This window comes from Cannabis sativa, chromosome 5 (assembly GCF_029168945.1).
Source record: "Cannabis sativa cultivar Pink pepper isolate KNU-18-1 chromosome 5, ASM2916894v1, whole genome shotgun sequence".
Lineage (NCBI taxonomy): Eukaryota > Viridiplantae > Streptophyta > Magnoliopsida > Rosales > Cannabaceae > Cannabis > Cannabis sativa.
In genome coordinates this window covers 23,163,800-23,187,957 of record NC_083605.1, presented here as the reverse complement: position 1 = coordinate 23,187,957, position 24,158 = coordinate 23,163,800, and the positions used below count along the sequence as shown (strand labels likewise).

Genomic DNA, 24,158 nt, shown 5'->3' with positions numbered 1-24,158 from the left:
AAAATGATTTAAAGGATCAACATAAAGATGGTATGTTCAGGAGTGTCCTTCGTAATGGTGCCCAATTGTTCGATGTTGGTACGAGTCCTCAAGGTGAGAGAGGTGGTGATGTGAACTTAGTGGAGAGAACATGCACTTGCGGACTTTTCCAAACGCTCAAAATCCCTTGTCCCCATGCATGTGCCGCAACAGTTAGTCAGAATGTGAGCGTGTACACACTTTGCTCTCCATATTACACTAAAGAAACGTGGAAGAAGACCTACGATGCCACAATTAATATTGTTGGCGAGGAGGATGAGTGGGTACTACCGGAACATATCAAGAACATAAGAATCGGGGTACCAGTGGAGAAAAAACCAGTAGGTCGGCCTAGGAAGAGCAATGCAGGTAGAAGACCGACGAAGCGTCGACCGTCTAGTGGTCAGGTGGTAGTGGAACCTCGTCATTGTTCGCTATGTCACGGTTCAGGGCACAACAAAGCTACATGCAAAGCTCGAGTTTGAACCATTTCTCTAATATTTAAATGAATATGTGTTGTATTGCTGGTTGTTGGATATTGTGTGATTTTCTCCTTGTTTCGTATTTTTAGGCGATATTATGCGATTATTGTGCGATTTTAGTGCGATGTTAACTGGCAGGATCCTGTTTTTGGTTGCTTGGTTCTGTTTTTTTTGCGACTATTGTGCGATCACTATGCGATTTTGTGCGATTTTAACTGACAGGATCTTGTTTTTTAGTTTGCTTTGGTTCTGTAATTTTAGGCGATATTGTGCGATTAGTGTGCGATTTCAATGCGATGTTGACTAATCTTGATTTGTTAGTTTGTGTATTTTTTGCGATGTTATGCGATCACTGTGCGATTTTTATGCGATTTTTAGAAAAGTAATTTTACAAGATGTCATCCTTTGAAAGGTATTTATCAAAATTAAAAAATAATTAAATTGATACAAGCAACAATTTTAATAGCTTTAAATTTACTTGTTATATATAATTTTGGTGAGATTATAATACAATTACAAAAGGGGAGTTTATATGTACAAGGATAACATTAGAAAAACCTACAAAAAACTACCACGTTAAGTTCTGGTAAAATAGGTCCACACACCACCTATGTCTAAAGGTGAGCATGTTATCATCATGAACATGCTCCAACGACCGCTCCAGCATCAAGTGCTCAATGTGCTCCATGGCATACATTCCACAATTGCCACTAAAAAAAAAACTAAATATTAGCAACAATTAAGTGAAGTAATTCATAATGACTTGCAAAATTAAATAAATTACTCAAAATATACAAAAAGAAAGAGATTCACCTGCTCTTCGTTTGTGGTGCAACCTCCGAGGTAGCTCGTCTATAATGCAGGGGTAGGAGCTGACTGAGATCGCCCAACTCCACCGGATGTACATAATTGTTGTATTGGAAATAACCGCTAGCTCGAATTAGATTCGCAAAGAGCTCGCTGTAAGGCTTCAAATATGACTCCATGGCTGCCTCAACGGTGGCACCGATATCAGAATCATATACAATGATCTCCCAATTGTCGATATCCACCTCAACTGCCACCCAGTGGCGCTCTTTCGGAAGGTGCAACACGAAGTATATGTAATCCTGGTTCTCCCAACATGGCAAGTATCTGTGCGGTATCCCCTGCACGTAACTCATGACGCCCTCATCCCATTTCATCTTGCTCCTGTCACCCTCATACATATTCCAAAATATGGAAAAGAATTGTGGAGCAGATGTGTCCAAAACTACACCTTTTCGGGTGTAGACTTTTGGGTACAGGGTCTGTCTTCTTCTCAATAAGTGCGCCATGGCATCAATTTGCTGTGTTCTAAAAGGAAATAGTAAGAAAGAAATCGCATAGAAGTCGCACAAAAAATTGCAGAAAATCGCACACAAAGAATCACCAAAATTGTCTTACATAATCGCACAAACATCGCACAGTAATCGCACATAAGTCGCAGTCAATCAAAAAACAGTTTATAATCGCACGTAAATCGCATATAAATCGCATAAAAGTCGCATAACCAGATTACACATAGAGTGAGCATAAATCGCATGTAAATCGCATATAAATCGCATGTAAGTCGCACAAACAATGAAAAAACAAAATAAATTAATTCTGTTAAGAAATAACTTACATCATCGTCGAGCCATTCGTTCAGCACCATCAACTTCACGAACCATGATCTAGTGGCTTCGCCAGTGTGAACATCCCTAGGACGGCCATTGTCCCTAGCATAAGTAATCCATTTCTGGAAAAATTTTAACAGCCGGGGGTCCGCCGGTTTCAGTGTGTCTACTACCACGGGCCCATGTCTTTGTTTCTTCTTCCCAGCTGTGTAGTCATTCAAGAAAACCGGCTTCCGCTTTTGCCTAAGCCTACAGAACTCCACCCCATCTGGTGGCCCCTGCAACTCTTCCACATCCTGAGATTCTGTGTCACCCAGCGAAATGACAATGGCGTTTGCAGGAGTAGAAGGAACGTCACATACGTCAGGTTGCCAATCTTCTGGGTAGACATCATCATCATCATCATATGTCGGCGGTGATGGATGTACCGTCTGTAATGGCTCTGCCGTGTCGGATGGATGTGTGGGGTCTGATTGTTGTGCCGGCCCTGATGGTTGTGTCGGCTCCGAAGGCTGCTTCTGTAACAAACTTATCACGGTCGCAATTTGATCCATGATAAGATTCTTCATCTCTTTCTGACTTCTCTTGAAGTCAGCCTTCATCTCAGTCTGGGCAGTGAGAATCCCAAGTTGTTGTGCTTCTACCTTCTCCAACCTCTTAGCCAACAAGAGGTAGTCGGAGTCATTAGGTGGAGCAGAGCTTGGGGGCACAGACGCAGATGTTGGGGGCACAGTGGCAGATGTGGAGGCGTCTGCTGTTTCCTTGGGTGGGGATGGTGGAATAATTTTGGACCTTTTAACATATTCTGCCACCCGTTGGGCTTGGGTCTCGAATGCGGTCGAATCTTGCGTCCCGGCTTGTGTTTCTTCGACCTCATCTAACCCCATTTCCACTGTGGGGACCTCACCCTCACAATTGTTCTTCCAGTAGTCGACCTCCCAATTCCGAGGATACAATATTTGAAGCACAACCATCTGAAAGAAAGCCAAATAAACATTTAACATTCAAAATCGCACAGTAATCGCACAGTAATCGCAAATAAATCGCATAACATCGCAGACACTGACAAAGAAACAAGTACCAAATATCGCACATAACTCGCACAAACTCGCATACAAATCGCCAAAAAATTCAGCACAACAACCAGGTAAAATCGCACATATATCGCATAAAGCTCGCATAACATCGCATTAAATAATTGTTCTAACACTAACATAATAAATCGCACAAAAGTCGCCAAAACATCGCATAACATCGTATATGAAACAGATTGACAATCAGCAAAATGCAGAAATCGCATACATATCGCATTAAAATCGCTTAAAATCGTATAAAATCACAGTTTCACAATTTAAATACCAAAAAAACAAAGAAACTAAGATTGACATACCCTTTTCTCAAATAGTTCAGCCACGCCAGGTTGCTTCACATCATGTCTCGTAACGGAATCGAGAGTACTCCAATTCAACATTCGAGGGAATCTAGTCCCTCTGCACTGCCCATACTTCTTCCCCAAATCTTGCATCACCTCGAAGGCCCAGTATTGCAGCGCCGGGGCATATCCATAGACATTGTACTTTGCCTCCGGTTGAGTAATTTTTTTCTCCGTCTTCCCTTTCTTCTTCATCTTATCTTTAGTAGAGACCTTATCAATGTAATTCTTCCTCAGGTCACTCATACTCTTAGTTGTGGATGACAATAACTTCTGATAAGAAAGGAGGCCCCATGGATACTCGAAGAAGTTTTCAACGTTTTCTACCAGCTTCAGCATATCCGTCCAGATATAAACACCCTCAGCCCTTGATAGAAGAACACCCTCGACAAATGCGCACAACCCCAACTTGTACACATCGTCCGCCACATCGCAGGACTCAAAAGCTAGCCAAAGGGTTTTGAAAGTGACCCGTTTGACATTATTGAGGTAGTCCCGCGATGCTCCGTCCGACTCACACAGTGTACTCAAATCTTCTGTTGAGGGGCCACCGCTCATCTTTAGTCCGGTGATCAAACCAAACTCAGACCGCCCAAATCTGGCTTCGGTTTTACCCACGTAAAACCAGACTTCATCATTTTTCACCTCAGTCACTTTCGTTTTCCTCAATAGAAGTTGATGCACAATCACCCCAGAGAATTTCAAATCACTGGCATTCCAAAAAACTCCAAAGGGAGTTTCCTTCACCCTCTCAGTCAAGTTGAAGGCTTCAAACTTAGCCTTTATAGAAGCAAAGTACCCATTTCCTCTGTACGTGATACGGCCTGGAAAATGCTCAGCCAAGGGTAGAATAAGTTCAGGAGCCATCTGCATTTACAAGATAAATTAGACAACATCGCATAAAAATTGCACCAAAATCGCTAAATAATCGCATATTTTTTCAATAGTGAAGTAGAATCGCATACAAATCGCACATGAATCGCATAATATCGCCAAAAAATACAGATCAAAACTAACTAAAACATATGATCCTGTCAGTTAACATCGCACTAACATCGCACATAATCGCACAAAATTGTTAAAATCGCATAACCTATACTATATACCATACATCGCACAAGGTCGCCTAAACGTCGCTTAGCATACTGAAAAGTATTGGTTTGGGACAAAATCGCACAAAATCGCATACAAATCGCACAATGTCGCACAATAATCTAAATCACAGACTCGTGCTATGTCGCACAAAATCGCACATGGCATCGCATAAAATCGCACAAATACCTAAAAACCCAGAAAACAAGTTTTGATCGAAACCCATCTTCATCCCACAGTTTTATTGCACAAATCATCCCAAATAACATACAAAATAACAACTTCCAATTCAATACTAGATTCAACCACATATTTATGCATTTAAAGGAGAAATTCAAAGATAAATTATACAATAACTAACCTTGATTGCTGCGATTGGGGTTGGTGGGATTCGACTGGTGTGGGTGGTCGTCGTGGGTTCGTCGTCGACTGGAGTTCGTGCTCGTCGTGGGTTCGTTCGGGTCGATTGGGTTCGTCGCCGTGGGTTCGTGTGTGTGGGTTCGTGGGTGAGGTGCGGTGTGGGTTCGTGGGTGAGGGTCGGTGTGGGTTCGAGGGTTTGGCAGACTGTTGGGTTCGTGGGTGAGGGAACGAAGAGAGAGAATGTAGAAGAGAGAGAATGAGTGAAAGAGGGAATGAGAGAAGTTTGAAAAGACAGGGGTATTTTTGGAAGAAAATTGAAAGAATGGGATAGTTTTTTTATGTGTGATAATTGTGTATAATTAAACACATAATCTAATGTTTTAGCATAATTTGAAACTATTATATATCCACTTTTGGGAATATGCAAACTGAATTATATTGTTCTAATATAGAAATTATTAGTAAATGTTCATTTGTTAGTGATCCAATATATCCGTCCAGATATATTGGATCACTAACAAATATTAGTAAATTATATATCCACTTTTGGGAATATGCAAACTGAATTATACAGTAACTATATATATACATATCCTGTACTAACAATAGTTTGAAACTATTGATTTCAAGAAATAATAAAATATGTATATATTAATTTGCTTCTGGCATTACCAATATATGTGAAATCTATATTCTTTGAAATAGAATTTCATGTCTATTCATTCTCTTTAGGGAATGATATTTAAATATTTTAAATGTACAATAAGTTTGTACAATTCACATTGTATTCAATAATCGAATATACTTTTATCTTGATTATAAGTGTGTCCGTACTACAGGTACGTGACTACTATTATTCAATTCCACACATGATATATAGATTTTATACACTTTGATTGTGTGTGGTATTTCATCTTTTGGTTGTTTCCAATTTCTTCTGGAAATATTTGAGTAGCAAACAATGCCATTGATTATTTAAAATCATTACATTCACTTCGGGGAATGACGTTGAACAAGTAGAACATTATTATAAATTTCTTACAAATTTATTACTTGTTCATATATAAAAAGAAATACTCAGCAATTTCTTTAACAATATTTCAAAGAATATATGAATACAATTTTTGCATTATCTCCAAGATGTATGTAAAATTTGATCTTTAATATATGTCACATGCAATAATTTTCAATATTGCAAGTAATAACAATGTATAGTAACATGACTAATACAAACAATCTTTAAAAGTAGTTGAATTCAATTCGTATCATTCTCTGCAGGGAATGATGAACAATAAATACATGTCTCATGTATTTAAATAACATTAGTCATGCTCACTGTTATTCTTATACTTTGATGTTTCAATGCAATTTTCTTAACATTCTTTTTGGGTATTCAAAACCCACTATAAAATTGCATCAATAATAATCATTTTTAATGATTCTTTAGTTGTATTCACATAAATACAATCATTTTTTTTTCTTCGATAAATATAAAACATTTACTTCAGGAAATGTTTGTCAAAATCTATATCGATATTAGATTACTTTTCATTGTCCTCAAAGAATACAAGAACATATATATAAATATGTATTCATCTCTTTCATTATATATCCATCAACTATATAATGAATATTACGTTTGCATAATCTTCAGGATATATGCAAGATTTTATTGAGGACGCATAATCATCAGGATATATGCAATATTTTATCGAGGATGCATAATCTTCAGGATATATGCAATATTTTATCGAGGATGCATAATCTTCAGGATATATGCAATATTTTATCGATGATGCATAATCTTCAGGATATATGCAATGTTTTATCGATGATGCATAATCTTTAGGATATATGCAATATTTTATCGATGATACATAATCTTCTGGATATATGTATAATTTATATAGATTTTCTCTATCATATCATAGGCACACATATATTGTAAATATTATGAATGATAAGAACGTTATATATATATATATATATGAAATCAATAATAAATATATAAAAACATATATACATATATAATATATAGATATATAGATAAAAAGAAAAAAGAAACCAAATGATTCTTGAAATTGTTTCAGTCAGAGGAGTATATATATAAATATATATTTAGTGTATTTTGATTTTGAAACAATTCAAGAACTTTAACAAGATACTTACATTGGGACTTGGGCAGAGACTCATGCTTGAAGCTTGGGCAGAGACTCATGCTTGAAGCTTGGACAGAGACTCGTGCTGATAACGTGTTACAAAATAATATAAAATAATATAAAGTAGATGAGAAGAAAGAAGAAGAAGATGAAGAGAGAAAGAGAAAGTGAATGAGAATTTCTGAGTTGTTTATTCTAATGGGGTGAACCCCTATTTATACAAATACAAGAGTGAGATATTAAGAAACTAAGAAAAAGGGAAACCAGAAAAAAGAGGAATGTTGATTACAATTAATGGTAATAAATAAAAGATTTGGACATCCACATAATTATTAATATTTATAACAATTTTCTAATTATAATATATTTTAGTTCATTTATTTTAATCATTAAATGAAAAAAAAAACCATTGATTTAAGTTGGTCCAAAATTAATCAATAAAATAATTTTTCAACATTAATCTATTTTTTCAAAAAAATTTCAAAAAATTTCAGCATAATAAATGCAATTTCAAAATAATGATTAATAAAATAAAATAAAATATATTTTGAAAATTATTCAAATTTAAGTTGTTAAAAAAAAATCTCCAACTTAAAATAATTTTCTTTTTAATTAAATTTCATGAAAATAATAATATTTAAGTATCAAGAATGAAATCAACTTAAATATTTAATCTTCAATTTTATGAAATGTATTAAATACAAGAATTAAATAATTAAGTATAAAAGAAACTTAATTATTAATTCTAATTTAATAATAGGAAAGTATTCTTTATTTAAATTGATCCAAAATTAATTAATAAATAAATAATTTTCAATTAAAAATATTTTCCTATATAATTATTGGAAAATATAACTAGTACTAGAAATAACTATCTAGAATATATTTCAATTAACTAAGTGTTTTTCTAAAATTAACTTTAAAATATTAATTGAAAAATAAGTTTCATATATTTCAAAAGTTAATTATGTTGCTAATTCAATTTTAATTAGGTTAAACTAATATAATTAACCTAATACAATTATTTAAATAAGGCAAATGAGCCTTCACAATTGGGGTGGTTCACGTGAGGGAGGGCTGGGTTCAGTATGTCGTACCCACTGCTATTGGCCCCTAACTCTCACACAAGGCCCAAATGAGAGGAATATAACCATTAAATAAATAATTGTTATTAATTGAATAAGCCCAATTCTAATTGGGCCTAAATAAAATTACCTAAGTGAAATTTTATTTTAGCAACCTAGTTCATTTACTTAGTAAAACTTAAATGGGCATCCTATATGCATCTAAGCCCAATAGCAAACATATAGGCTCACACAGGTCAAATGATTTGGATGGGCCCTATCATGTTACTAGGTTTACACAGATGAAAGAAATTGCAAAATTTACCTGTTACTAATTATTTATAAGATCTATTGACAATTGGACTATGATTAAAATCAGATAATTGGATCTGTCAACAAGTTAATCATAGCAATTTAGATCAGATAAAATAATAGGTTTGTAAAAAAAAATTGAATACATAAAATAATCAAACAATAAAAACCAAAACAAGTAACTGATTTGGAAAACCTAGAAAGTAGGCTAAAATATCTCAATTTTAAATTTTTTAAAAAAATTAAAATTTAAAATAAATATCTTAAGTAGAATTTAAATTTTGGTTGTTAGAGAATATTTAAAAAAATTCAAAACTTACCAAACTCCTAAATTTCCTAAATTCTAACTTAAAATCAAAAATATCTAACCAATTTTTCAAATTTCAAGTTTATTCAAAATTTAAATTTATTTAAACTTCTAATAAGATAATATAATATAATATCTTGAAATTTAAATTTAGATATTCCTAATATTATATTCTAAGTCTTATAATTTAATAAATTTAAATATTACAAAATAAACTATTTGAAAAATAAGATATTTTATATGGTTAGAATATTTTCAATTTTATTAAAAAAAATAAAATCAGTTTGAAAAATTTATGGTTTGTAACCCTAAAATTTCTATCCAAACCTAAACTAACCAACTTTTCAAGTCTCATGTTATTTTTGCCAAAATATAATTTTAATAAAAAAAAATGTCTAATAAGATAAAATGTTAAACCTAACATATTCCTAATCTTATAATTTTAATTAATAAAGTATATTTCAAAAAAAAAACAAATTTAAAAAAGATATGATATGGTTAGCAAATTTTAAAATTTGAACAAGATTATTTTTTTAAAAAAAATAATTTTAATACCAGAGTAAGATCATTCAAATTTAATAAAAAAAAAAGTAAAATCTGATCTTATAATTAAAATAAATAAAATAATCTAAAATTTTAAAATTAACCATAAGGCTCTTTTTGTGAGAAATCAAATTTTCAAAATTCAAAGCCTACTAATATCTAAAACTAATTTTAATTAATTAAAAATTAATAAAAAATAATTTATTTGACAATTAGATTTTTAATTTGAAATTCAGATTCTACACAAAATTCTACCAAAAATTGGCTTTTGTTTCAATGAAAAACGATTTTTGAATCTAAAGATATGAAGAAAACATGTTTGAGGCACAGAAGGGGAAGAAATGGCCGAGACAAAGGCTGCAAGCAGCCTCATTTGACCAAGAGACACGGGCGTGAGCATCCATTCAGACAAAGGCTGTGTCCAAGAATTCTTGGTCAGCTCCTTTTCTGAACGAGCAGCTGTCCGAGCGTCTCCAATGCCCTGCGCGCGTGTGTGCATTCAAAAACATATATTTTTCATTCAAATTCAAAAAATCATAACTAATTCATAAAAAAATCCAAATTAGGTTCTGTAAAAGCCAAAATTTATTAATTTTTCGTCTACTTTTCAGTAAAAAATTCCAGATCGAAATAAAAAATATTTCAGTAACATGCATTGTGATTTCTAAACTATCATCACATAAGCACATAAACCACATGAAACCATCCAAACCAACACAAATCATCGTTTTAATTCATATTTCATGAAAGTAAATCATTACCATGGCTCTGAGGCCAGTTGTTGGAATATGTTTTACCAGGATCTAGATTTACTAACAAGTATGTTTCATTAACATCCTAATATGAATTTCTAAAACAATGAAATTAAACACATATAAAGTTTCAGAAAACCTTACATTGGTGCAGCGGAATATAATGTCTCCTTTCGCTCAAATCTCTAACCCTTGTATCCTATCTGTCGCAGAGTATCACCAAGATCTGAGCCCGAATGTCCTTCTCTTGATTCTGGATTCTTCACAGTCTTCCACACTATGATTAAGATACCACTTGATGTGTGTGGGCACTCACTCTATCACTTAAGGTTCAAAAATTTGAAGAAGAAAAGAGAGGGAATAGTGGTTCGGTTATAGGTATAGAATAGGTGGCTCAATTTTTCCTGAAGACAAGAAATTTCATCAACTTAAGTGTGAGCCATCACTATTTATTTATAGGTAACCACTAGGTTTAGGTTAGGAATTATTAGGCATTAAAATAATGAAAATATAAAGTGGAAAATCCATATAAGTGGCCGGCCATAGGTTAGTGGGCCCCACTTGGGTATTTTTTCAATTTTGACAATTTTTCCTTTATTTTCTCAAAAATGCTATTTTTCCAATTCTAACCATTTAAATGCCAAAATTAATTATTTAATAATTAAAATTAATTTGATTTTAATTATCAAATAAAATTGTCATTTAAGATAATTATTACTTAGACTTAATAAAGTCTTTCAATTAATAAATAAGACCTACAATCTCTTTTGTTCACAAATTAGCTCTTGCTTAGTGAAAATTTATAAACTAGACATAGTCTAATTTTAGAATTATAATTGATTAATTAAAATCAATTATCTGAGTCTTACAAGCAGTAGGGTCTCAACTAGTATGGGGACCTTGGGCCTATACGACCGAGCTTCCAATAAGCCGAACTAGAATTTACCGAGTAAATTCCCTAACTTATTAATTCCTTGTTGCATCCACTCATAGAACTTGGAATGACACTCTCAGTCATATAAAACGCTCTATATGTTCCACGATATAGATACGCTATCAACATTCAACCATCGTTCTAATCTCAATAATCAAAGATCCTCTATAGATGATTTACACCGAGAAGGATTAAATTTACCGTTTCACTCCTCAGTGTATTTTTTCCTTAAAACACTTAGCTTCCTGTAAATGATATTTCAGTGAAATATAATCACTGAATTAAGAGCTCTTCCATTTACCTCTATTAACCCAAGCTCGAAGGAAATCATCGTTTCACTTCTATGTCCTATAGAAGCTATAAATTCCATATCTATGTTTAGCGCTCCCACTCAATCATACTACCATGTTCCCAAAATGTACATATCACCCTGACCAGAAAGTAGGTTTAACTAACAAATCAAAGAACATGCATAACACTCCTAAGATTGAACCTAAGCGTGTCAGGATTAAGATCTTTTCATCTAAGATCAACTAGTGATATTGACTTAAAAAGATACAACGGTAAGATTATAATATCTTTAGCAAGATCAATATCGGTCCAGTCCAATGTATACTCCATACATTTGAAACTAGAATACTTTGCTAATGTTCTGGAAAGAACATAACACTTATGCAAAGTGTAAGTACACTTCGTCGCTGATTATCACATCAGTGTAAATCCAATGCACTGATGAAACACGGACTTTGTCTTTTGAAGCATATAATCACAATCACATTCTATTGTGTTGACATCATTGTAATTGTAAATGACTATATGTTCTGGACTTAACAGATTTTGTATATATATTAAACCATAAACATAAAAACTACATGTAAGCATAAATGACTTCTAATCTTTTATTGATAACAAATTAGATTAGATTGAAATGGGTTTTATTTAGGGCATAAAATCCCAACAAGCTGATCCGAATGTGCGTGTTCCCACCACCATTGAAGTTTCTAAGAGCCTGACCGATGCAGCAAATCCTGACAATCTTTGCCAACCTAACAGGCCTAACAAACTCAGCCAATACATCTAATCTGATTGCCCCCGCTAACTTGGCTAATCTTGACGAACAACCTTTGCCACCCAGAACTCACAAACTGGTAATTCACTTAAGGTGACATTTTTCAATGGACCATCTTTGGTTAACCTGTGAAGTCTATCATAGCTTATGTGACCAAGTCGTAAATGCCATAGATATGTTTCATCATTATTATCAATCTTTCACTTTTTATGGTTTTTAGGTTTACAACATTAAAAATTTCGTTCTTCAGCGCAATTAGTATATCAGGGCTTAAAACATAAAGCCCTTGTTCCAGGTGAGCTACACATAATTGAATGCCATTACAAAAAATAGTTAAAATAGAACTCGAAAAATTCAATTGAAAATGTTGTGTTCGTCAACATGAAACACTAATCAAGTTTCTACTATAATTTGGAATAAACAAAATATTTTCTAAAATAAAAAATATATTCTGAAACTTGAGGCGAATTTTTCCTCTACCTTGGACCGATACTAATTCGTCATTACCAACCTTGAGCTTCAACTCCCCTGAATTTAAGTAATCCCAAGCTTCAAGCATCTGCAATGAAGAGCAAACATGGTTAGTAGATATGGAATTAATAATCCAAATGGATTTGTCGTTCTCTAAAACACTTGATTCAAAAATAAAAGTATTACCTTCGTTCTTATAGTTTAGAAGTTTGAACATCTTGCTTCGTTCAATTTGAATGGAAAAATATACAAATAACACTTAACAATGGAAAATATTTCGGTATAAATTGTGAGGGTAGAGATTGAGAAAAAGATTAAAATAGAAGTGCCTTCTCCAAAATTTATTTACAAACAAATGCAAAAAGATCCCATCTCTTCGTAATAAACCTAACTAACTACCTACGCTACAGTTAATGCCACCGGCCCACCACCTACCTAGGTAATGGCCTAATGGGTGCCCACTTTTATACTTTTGAACACCACTTCTACTCCTCTCAATAATGCTCAGCTGCTATAACAGGAACCCATAGGAAATATCAAACCATTATTACAAACTACATCAGCATCCATTCACATCTAATATTGAGCATCTATGTATGCATAAAAAAAATTGGACCGTCGATCAAACATCTCATATGCAATTAGAACTCAAACACATAAGGAGCCCACAATAATGAATGTATCAACGGATCGCCTCCCCATCCCCAGGTGTCCTAATGGACAGAATGAGTCAATTAAAGAAAACAAAAGCCCAACAAAATAAAATAATAATCTCTGAGAACAAGCCTTAGGATTCGCTTGGAAAGCTAGCTTCATGCCAGCGCTAGATTGCATATTTTTCTTTCATTCTTCCGATGAGACTTGTTTACTCTGCTGTAACTTCTAATTTTTCTTCCTTCCTATCACTCTGTCGTTCGATTAATTATGGCCGATATATATATATATATAGAGAGAGAGAGGGAGATAGACCAATATTATGGCTGGAGCGTTCTTCCTTCCTAAGTGATACCTTGTATTGCTACTAACAAATATAACTCGATAGAAAGTAGTTCAGATGCATATATGAACCCCACCTATTTGAGTTGGTTTCTCTTTTCCCTTTTTTGGGGGGTTTGAACTAGAAATATGGTAACAACTAACAAGCCCCTTTCTACGCTCCATATAACTAAGGTAATCTTTGTGTTAACATTTACTGATCATTTTGTAGCGTAGCTCGCGACTCACCTAATAAACATGACAAGTTAGTACTTCCTGTCTTCACACAACAAAATCTGGGACAGGAAGAGAAAACAAAAACTCTACCAAATATAAAAACATGTCCAACCAAAATAAAAAAATAATACAGAATACTAGTACAAATTATAAAATTAGTAGAGAACTCAAATGATAATATAAAAAAAAAAATTATGCTTAACTACGAATCTTATATATATATTTTATCTGTTGTGTACTATAACACTCAAAATTACATTATTGGCACTTTCTATTTGTGAACAACATAAATAAAAGACAAACAAACAAAAAGTACTACAGCCTGTAACATCCAAATCACGTGTTTACAAAATCAGAAAATCTGGCGGATAGGGAAAACTCTGTAAAATTTTATAAACACAACCAATTTATTGAGATGTTAATACAAAATTATAATTTTGCCTTATTAGTGCAGCTTTCATCGGTAATACTTCTAGTCGAAATTCGCACATTGAAATCGCATGAAGATGTGGTTTTGACATGAATCTTGAAGATACCGAGGATCTTAACTTTGCCGGACATCTTGATGTAAGTGTTCATGGGCATCAATCCAGCGAGCACATCGGAGTAGAACTTGGTTTCCGAGAGGAGTCGATCCACCATGATAGTCAGCGTTATGTTCATCCGTTTCGTCTTGTCGGAAGGAATCTCGTCGGCGGGAAGGTCGATCGAGCCTACCTGTTGACCCCTGTAGTTCAAGGCGGCGGTACAGTTCTTGTACTTGAATCCAACCTTATTCTTATTTTTTATGGACACATCTAAACCGAGGGTGAGATTGAGATCGACTCTGAGCGGTTGGATGTCGAGATCCAGATCTTTTATGGAGAAGGTGTTGACAGTCGTGGTGGGGTCCTTTGGTTTAAACACTGTCAAGGCTAAAATCACCAATACCAAGATTAGTAGGGAGAGAACGGAACAAGTGCAGAGGCAAATGTTTCTCCGCTTCCGGTACCGGGAGTGGTTGGGTTTGGATGAATCGGAAGCGATGGGGATGGCTTTGACTGCTGCTGATGATGTTTGTGGTGACGATGATGTCAGTGCTACTTCCATTATGGACCGTTGTTTTGGCTTTGATTGTTAATTAATAATATAAAAAAAAAAATGGGTTTTACATAAATATATATACATTTCATGCTCTTCTTTTCACTTTAGCTATACTCGTGAGGTGATGGTAGGGTGTGGACTCTTATTAATTAGAGTTGAAAAAGCCATAGTTTATTTATGAATATTTGCTTTCAAAATTTTAATATTTTTTTTTTTGAATAAATATCATAAAATATATTAATTAATAAATTCGTTTAAAATAATAAAATGCACTTCAGAAGAACAGTCCTCCAACTGAAGCACACGACCTCTAGAGAAGCAAGAGTCTCTTGTCAAGCAATGAGCCAACTTATTTGCAGATCGTTTTACAAAACACAAATCAACAAAAGATAAAGCCAAAAGCAAATTTCAAACATCTTGAACAATAAGACCAAACTGTGAAGGCATAAAAATACCGCTCTGAATCACTTGTACACACACCAAGCTATCTGTTTTTAACATGACTCTAGTCCACGAATGAGTTGCAATCCAACTCAAGGCTTCTTTAATCTCTATTATCTCAGCAATTTCGGGTTGAACACATTCAATCTTCCCCTTCTTGAATGCTTCTACCATAGCACCATGATGATTCTGAGCTACACAACCCATGCGAAAAGACAAGACTCGAACTAGAAAAACTAAAAGGAAAAGACTAAAGAACTATGTCAATAGGCAAGACTAATGGAAAAAACTAAAAGAAAAAGACTAAAGAAACATGTCAAAAGACAAGACTAATGGAAAAAACTAAATTAGTTTCAACACATAAACACGATCACAGCATAAAAATTAATTAAGAAATATACTTCTTATAATTCTAACCCCATAAAAATACTTTAAAAATTTTAATATTTGTAATTGTTGCACATATAATTTTAACTAGTAAACATTCCGCGCTTCGCGGCGGATGTATAAAATATTTTAAGTTACATATAAAAAATAATTTGTGTATTTCAATTAATAATAAATAGTTAATAAAATTATATTTAAATTTTAACTTTATTATTAAAAAATTTGTGACATAAATATTTAAAATATTAAATTTATTGCTACTAAATACTGTAATTGAAAAAATAGTAACATTAATCCTCATTTATGGTTTAATTTTTATTGTGATGTGTGTGTTAAGTTTTAGGTTCCAATTTCATTGTGTGTATTTTTAATGTTCAAGTTTTAGTGTCTTACTGGGGTTCTAATATTTGAGTTTGTGTTTATGAGATTTATTTTTTATTTATTTATTTATTTTTATAGATTTTGAGAACTTAAAATTTGATGTTATTTCTATTAATTATTGGGATTGAAAGTTTGATTTTTCATACGGGAATTAAAGTTTACTTTTTTATTTCATTGATTGAAAAATATTAGTAGAAAGTTTATGGAATGAGAATTTTGAATATATAAAAATAGAATTAAAAAATAGCATTTGAATCGAGAATCAAAGTTTATGGTTAATCTCCTTAAAAAAAAAGTTTATTATTAATCTGTAATAATTATATGGCTAGAAGAAGAGAAAAATTAATTTTTATTTCATTTAATATGTATATAATATTTTTTTAAATATTTTAACATGTATATTTTAATTATTTTTTGTTTTTTTTAAATTATTTTTTCTAAAAGAATTATTAGTTTGGCCAATACTATATTTACATGTGGCACTTTATTGATCAATTAACAGAACGATAAATTAAGTGTTAAGTTTAGAAATTTGAGAATATCAATGGGAAATACAATGATGACATCAATTTTATATGATTGGAATATAAAAATAATGCATATGAAAAAATTTGATTCATAATCTAACACCTGTTTCTTCTTCTACATAATCTAACACCTCTTTTTCTTTTGTTCAATTCACAATAATTTTTTCTATAAAAAAATATTTTTCCTATATTCTGCAAAGTAAAAAAAAACTTCACACATATACATAGTTATGAATGATATATATAAATAATTGAATAATTATTTAATTTAATTTATATTTATTATTATGCGTTTTTTAAAAAATAATTAATTTAAGATAGATATTTTTATAGAATTTTTTTAAAATAATAGTAAAATATTAATTTGTAATTTTATACTTTAATAAAATATTAAAAAATTGAGAGAATTAAGGAAAAAAAAAAAGAAAAATAGTTTTGAAGAGATTTTAAACGCCATGTCACCGTCTTATACTTATCCTTTATATATATATAGATTAGAAAAAATAGCCGCAAAAATTTGTTAACTTACGATTTTGTAGCAGTGCCCTCTTGGCTATTAAGTACCAACTAGATCCGTTAAGTGCCACATAAGACACAGGTGCCAATATATTATTGGGCCACGTTAAATACTTTGTTAAAAATTATTTTAAAAATAAACCAAATTAATTTAAAATAAAAAGTAGAAATATTAATTTTAAAACATTAAAAAATAAATCTTCTTTTAAAAAAGTAAAAGAAAAATGTTACTGTTGACTTTAAATTTGGCCAACCGACATTAAAATCGTATTTATGACATATATCACTACGTGTATACAATAAGAACAAGTAAATAAAGAGACACGACATTTTATAGTGGTTTGGTCCCCTTAGCTAGCGGGTAATGACCTACTCCCTTTTGGTTGTATTGATACCTAAGATAATACCACTCAGATCACAAGTGTTGTGGATTCTAAAGCGGCTCTCTTACGATTACAATAGTGAGAATCAATAGGCAAATCTTAAGTAAGAGAGATGAGAGAGATCTAGTCTCTTCTACAATGCATGGGTTGTGTAGAATAGAAAGAGAGAGATCTAGGATTTAAGACTTAGAGATTAGGGTGCTTGAGACCTAGGGAAATTAGATTTAATTTGATGCTCTTTATATTGCAAGAGAATAATAGGTTAATATCCCTAAAAAAGAGGAAATATAACTATTTGTTACATAATAAAATAATAAATAATTAATATGTTAATTAATTCCCAATAATAGGTAAATAACTGATAGTTATCCCCTATTTTTGTGGGTCGGTAAAGCTCCATTCGTAGCTTGTAGTGCTTTCCAGGATGCAAGTTGCGCAACAAGTGCCTACCAGGGTCAAGGTTGCACACCAAGTGCATGCCAGGGTCAAGGCTGCATGCCAAGTGCTTGCCGGTATCAAGGCTGCACACTAGGTGCCTGCCAGGATGTAAGCTGGTCAGCCCTTGCCTTGCTGGAGATTGACCGACCTATGCTAGCCATAGGGCCGGCTAGGGGGTGTGTCCAGACCCCTTTAGGTACTCAGTTCGTTGTCTCTTCATTCTGCTTAAGTATTCAGACTACTCATTAACTGATATGTTGTGTACGATGACTTAGCTTTCTTGCGGATAAGTTATACTCCACGTGGTATTAATCTTGCCCACGTGGAGATGCCACGTCATGTGGGTAAAAATTAGGATAACATTTTCTTAATACAGATTTTCGTTAACGATTATGAGCCTATTTTCGTAATAGATTTGACACAGAAATTATGAGAGATCTAAGAAAGAATAATAGAAACAAAAATAACACTAGGTTTTTACGTGGTTTTGCAGTTAACTCTGCACAGTCCACAAGTCAATCTTATTCAGATTTTTCTGATACAGAACTAGGGTCCTTCACACTCAGTGTATTACTTTTTTTTCTATAAGATTTTTCGTCTCCCTTTTTTTGGATAATCTGGCCCTATTTATATTAATATAGGTTGGCAGTTAATTACATTTAAGTTCAAATCCTATAACAATATTCCCCGAAATTATGGACTTTAATTATGATCCACATACATAAATAAATGTAGTTATTATTTAAAAATTTCACAGCTGTAATTTATACCGTTTTGAAGGAAGTCAACGTTGACGTGGATTAGGACACGCTGCCAGAGGTACCTCGCTGAGGTGTCTCACCTAGTACATGAACAACTTGGTTTATTCATAAGCCTTCCAGCAATGGCATGAGCATCAGTGTACTGAGCAAATTTAAGAACGGCTCTTTGACCATAAGGCCTTGCAGACTAGACAATCATGTCCTTCAAGTTACTTCACTTAGTTGTTATAATGTATATTATACGCTAAGTGTTCTAATAGTTAATTCGCCTCGTCAACACCTCTTTACATATTGCGAGGTAGATGCCTCATTATGCATTGTCTATGTCTTTCTTGAGATTATGTCCTTTGACGCGAAATGGTTTCTCATCAATACGTGAATCAATAGTTTGTACATCCTTGTCTCACTAAAGACTGTGCGATCCGCGAGTTATAAATATACATACTCTATTAATTCTGCATTTAATGAGTTATTCCATTTAATATTTAATGATATAGTTATCAATATATTTGTTGATTCATATTCCCTGAGACTGACACGTGTCACCTTCTGAAACACAGCCGAATTTCGGGTATAACAATTGCCTCTTAAAAAGTCATTTTCAATGAAAAGTACTTTTTAAATGATTACTGAGGGTATATTTGTCATAATCCATTTTGAAAACATGCATGCATTGATTTTGATGATTTTGTGGTTTCGAGGGACAATTAGCATTAATGAGCCATCCTTTCCACTTCTTTTCCATTTTTATCCATTGGATCTTCTACATCTTGATCTGGCAGTTACTAAGTTCAAAGTATAAAACGGTAAAGAATCCATTTTCACCATTTTTGTCTTTTCAAAAACTCAAGCTTTTTTGAAAAAAAAAATTCATCCCGACTTCCTAAAACCTTGCATGCCTTCCTTATCCCTGACATTCTTTCTGCGAATTTACTTGGATTTGCTTTTCGACCTCAGGTGTTCAAAAAACTCATCACGTCGCTCATCCCATCTCAGTTTGAAAATTTTTTCACTACTCGACTTCAAACAGTAAGTGTCTCATCCTTCTCCCCTTTTTTCTTTTTTTTTTTGGGTTATGATTCTCTTGTATCTTGTCACTCCGTTTGGTTTAGCGATAAGGGTTTATGTTTTCTGGGTAATTTTTAGGGTTTAGGCATGATTTAGGTTTATCATATTCTTTTAGCCTCTGGTTTAATAAATTTCATCCACGAATTGAGATTGTTCTTTTTTGTAGAAATGTCCCAATCTAGTTCAGAAGTTTATTCTCCAGAATTCTTAGAAACAGAATATCCTAAACAATTAGCCCTCCCATACAAACCCAGAAATTTCCAACCAAGCTTTTTGCAACCAGATGACTCTGTTTGATTCTAAAAAACACTTGTACCTTAATCTTTGGAGAAAACAAAAAATATGCCCAGAAGAATTCCAAGAAAAACTCTTTGGAAATGGCCCAAGTTGACAAAATGTCAACTTGGGCATTGGGCCCAGCACCAATTCAACCTGGGTGCTGAGTCCCAGTTCTAACCACTAGACGAATCTATTTGTTTCCCAAAAGAACTCAATCTTATTTGTTGAGCAAAACAGAGAATATTCCCGGAAGATTTTATCTGAAATGTTGATGGAAGTGGCCTAGGTTGACAAAGTGTAAACCTGGGCGTTGGGTCCCTGTTTTTGTTGGATATATTTTACCAGGATCTAGATTTACTACCAAGTATGTTTGATTAACATCCTAATATGAATTCTAAAACAATGAAATAAACACATAAGAGTTTAAGAAAACCTTACATTGGCTGCAACGGAATATTATGACTCCTTCCATTCAGATCTCTAGCCCTTGATTCCTTTCTGTAGTAGAGCATAATCAAGATCTGAATCTGGATCTCTTTCTCTCCTTCTTGTTGGTGCTGATTTTCCATAGTCTTACATACTATGATTGAGGTACCACTTGATGTGTGTGGGCACTACTCATTCACTCAAGGGATTTCGAAAATAGAGAAGAAAAGAGAGAGAAAAGTGGTGGCTCAGGAATTCACTCTGAAAAGAATGAGATCTAATTCTGTGTGTAGTTTCCTGAAGCCATTACTTTCTATTTATAGAATACCACACAGGGTTAAGGTTGAATTACTTGGCATTTAAAAATGAAAAATAAAATGATAAAAGGGAAGCAAAGTGACCGGCCATAGAAAAATGGAAACAAGCCTCTCATTTTTGCAACTTTCCTATTTTATCATTCATAGTTTCCCATTCTCCAAAATTTCTAATTTTTTCATTCAACCACATAAATGTCAAATCTAATTATTTAATAACTATAATTAACTATTAAATAATATATTGTTATTTATTTTATTTATTAATAAAAACTAATCAAAGTTTCTCAATTTTTAAATATACCCTTTAAACTCTCTATTTACTGTTTTACCATTGCTTAGTGAAAATTCATAAAGTAAACATAGTCTAACTTTAGAATTACAATTGATTAATTAAAATCAATTAACTGAGTCTTACAAGCAGTATGGTCTCAACTAGTATGGGGACCATGGGTCTATATAACCGAGCTTCCAATATGTTGAACCGAATTTACCAAGTAAATTCCCTAACTTATTAATTCCTTATTGAATCCACTCTTAGAACTTGGAATTGCACTCTCAGTCATATAGAACGCTCTATATGTTCCATGATATAGACACGTCATTAGTTATCCATTGTTATAATCCTAATGTGATCAATGACCCTCTAATAGATGATCTACATTGAAAAGGCACTAAGTTACCGTTACACCTTCAATGTATTTTATCCTTAAAACACTTAGCTCCGTATAAATGATATTTCAGCAAAGTGAAATGAGATCTCCACCATTTATTTCTGTTTAGCCAAGCTCGAAGGATATCATCGTTTCACTTCTAAATTCCTATAGAAGTTATAGATTCCATATTTATGGTAGCGCTCCCACTCAATTATACTATCATGTTCCCAAAATGTACGCATCACCCTGACCCAAAAGTAGGCTTAACTAACAAATCAAAGAACATGTATAATACTCTTGAGATCGAACCTAACCATGTCAGGATTAAGATCATTTGATCTAGGATCAATAGGTGATATTGAATTGAATAGATATTACGGTAAGTTTTAATATATCTAATCAAAGTTCAATATCGGTCCATTCCGATGTATAATCCATACATCCGATACTGGTAAACTTTGCCAATGTCTTGGAAAGGACATAACACTTTTCCAAGGTGTAAGAATACCTATCGCTGATTATACCATGTCAGTCAAAATCCAGTGTTCTGACAAATCAGGGAATAAACTTTCGAACATATAATTAAGATTATATTCCACTGTGCTGACAACACTATAATCTTTAACAAATTCATATGTTCTTGACTTAAAAAGAATTCATACATTATACGTATATAATCATGAAATAAATCATGTGAACCATGCAACATAAAATGTTATTTCTGATCTTTATTAATAAGTAAATGAGCATTCTACATAAATGTATACATTTTCTTAATTAATTACATAAAATGTGCAAACAAAATTAATTGTTACAATGTACACATCTAAATTTTTTTTTACATAAAATCATACAAATTCTTAATTTAATTATATTGGATGTATTAATGAGAATGATTACCATAATTAGATTTTTATCCTTTTTATAATTATTTTTATGGCTAATTTGTATGATATTAATGAGTGAGCTTTCAAAATAACTTAATAATTACAAACTATAATCAATATAAGGATATTACTAATAAATAAAAAAAATTGTATTAGACATACAAATCACATCTATAATCCATCCTAATAATTGCATGGTATATTTTTCAAAATCAATACATACATAATCATGATTATTCTAAATATTTAATTAATTTTATGAAATTGTTTATTTTTTTTAATAAACATGTGATTTATTAAATAATAAAGATATATATTGGTAAAAAAAATATAGATTAATTATAAATATAAAATATATTTATAACTAGTAAAAATATACGTTTTTTTTTCTTAATTTTAAATAAACATAGATATAAATTATACAAAAAATAGTATATTTATTATTTTAAACTGTTTATTATTTATTTAATTTTATTTTTTTGAAGATATACGTTTTTTTCTACTTAATTTTAAATAAACATAGATATAAATTATTAATACATTATTGTTTATCATTTTTATTAAATATTCTGTTAAAATAAACATATATTTATAATAAATTATAGTAAAATGGATAATAAACATTTATACTATAAAAAAAAACTAGTATATTTATTATATTAAACTTTTTATTATTTATTTTTTTTTATTTTTAAACATATTTATTTATTTTTTATAAAACAACTTATATATATAATAAATCGTATATTTTATAATAAATACACTATAAATGAAACATCCTAACTAATATAGGCGTATTACGTGATTTTTTTTTAAACATGCTGTGCAGCTCGTTGCTAATCAACGAGGTTTATGGAAAAATGTGATTAATTAAAATTTTTGCTTTTTAATTAAACTTATAAAATAATATTACAAAAGACTCAGGATCCCGATTACAAAATCATTTACAAAAAGATTTAACTGTTTATACAAAATAAGGTCGCCTAGCGACTAGTTACAAAATCAGCCTCGCTGTCCCGAGGATCGTACTCTCCAGGCCTAACCACCTCGACATGTACAACCTTCATAAGCTCGCTCACGGTCCATCAGCTTTAGCCCTGCCTTTACCTACACATAAACGTAGAACTGTGAGTCGACAGACTCAGCAAGAAAAGCATAATAATACTCATACATAAATCCCGGTCATGATCAGACGCCCATACCCCTGATCATAACCCTAACTGCCGTGTCCAACACGATACTGGGTCCCGCTACTGCCGTGTCCAACACGATGCGAGCCCTACCGCCATGTCTAACATGGTACCGAGTTACGAACGTTCATAGGGACGGTACTATTGACACGTAATAGCACGATCGGTCGAGCCGGTCATACTCATTCTTGGTCATACTCCGGCCTGTACCGACGTGTTACTATATCCACCGATCGGTCGAGCCGGTCATACTCACGGCTGCTGGTCATACTCCGGCTGTCTTGACGGGATACGTCAATAGTACGGAACCACCAACCAAGTGTCAGCCTGATCGGTCGAACCGGTCATACTCCGGTTGCTGGTCATACTCCAGCCTGTACCGACGTGACAGGGTTGGATGGTTCGAAGCCAACATACATAACTAATGTAATCTAACAGGCTTCCTACATGCACGCTACACATGTAATCTACATATGCATACTGTTATACTAATCTTACCTGGATTCCGAATTCAGGTGTGCTGGTCAACCTGAGTGGAACTATCAGCTCGGCGGATTACAGGCTCCTAAACCGTAAA

General features: G+C 32.7%; 2 protein-coding genes across 2 annotated transcripts; both read right to left on the bottom strand.

The window, feature by feature from the left end:
* Nucleotides 1-1,068: 1,068 nt before the first annotated feature.
* Nucleotides 1,069-4,436, bottom strand: LOC115710892 (uncharacterized). The gene is made up of 4 exons (XM_061116317.1): nt 3,528-4,436; nt 2,146-3,111; nt 1,314-1,828; nt 1,069-1,210 (listed from the first exon to the last, which is right to left on the bottom strand). Exons 1-4 carry the CDS (start codon nt 4,434-4,436, stop codon nt 1,069-1,071), a joined length of 2,532 nt encoding a protein of 843 aa, XP_060972300.1.
* Nucleotides 4,437-14,042: 9,606 nt separating this feature from the next.
* On the bottom strand, nt 14,043-15,155 carry LOC133037851 (uncharacterized). Its single transcript, XM_061115519.1, has one exon. The coding sequence runs from the start codon at nt 14,931-14,933 to the stop codon at nt 14,274-14,276; it is 660 nt and encodes a 219-aa protein (XP_060971502.1). The 5' UTR covers nt 14,934-15,155; the 3' UTR covers nt 14,043-14,273.
* Between the last annotated feature and the right edge of the window lie 9,003 nt (nt 15,156-24,158).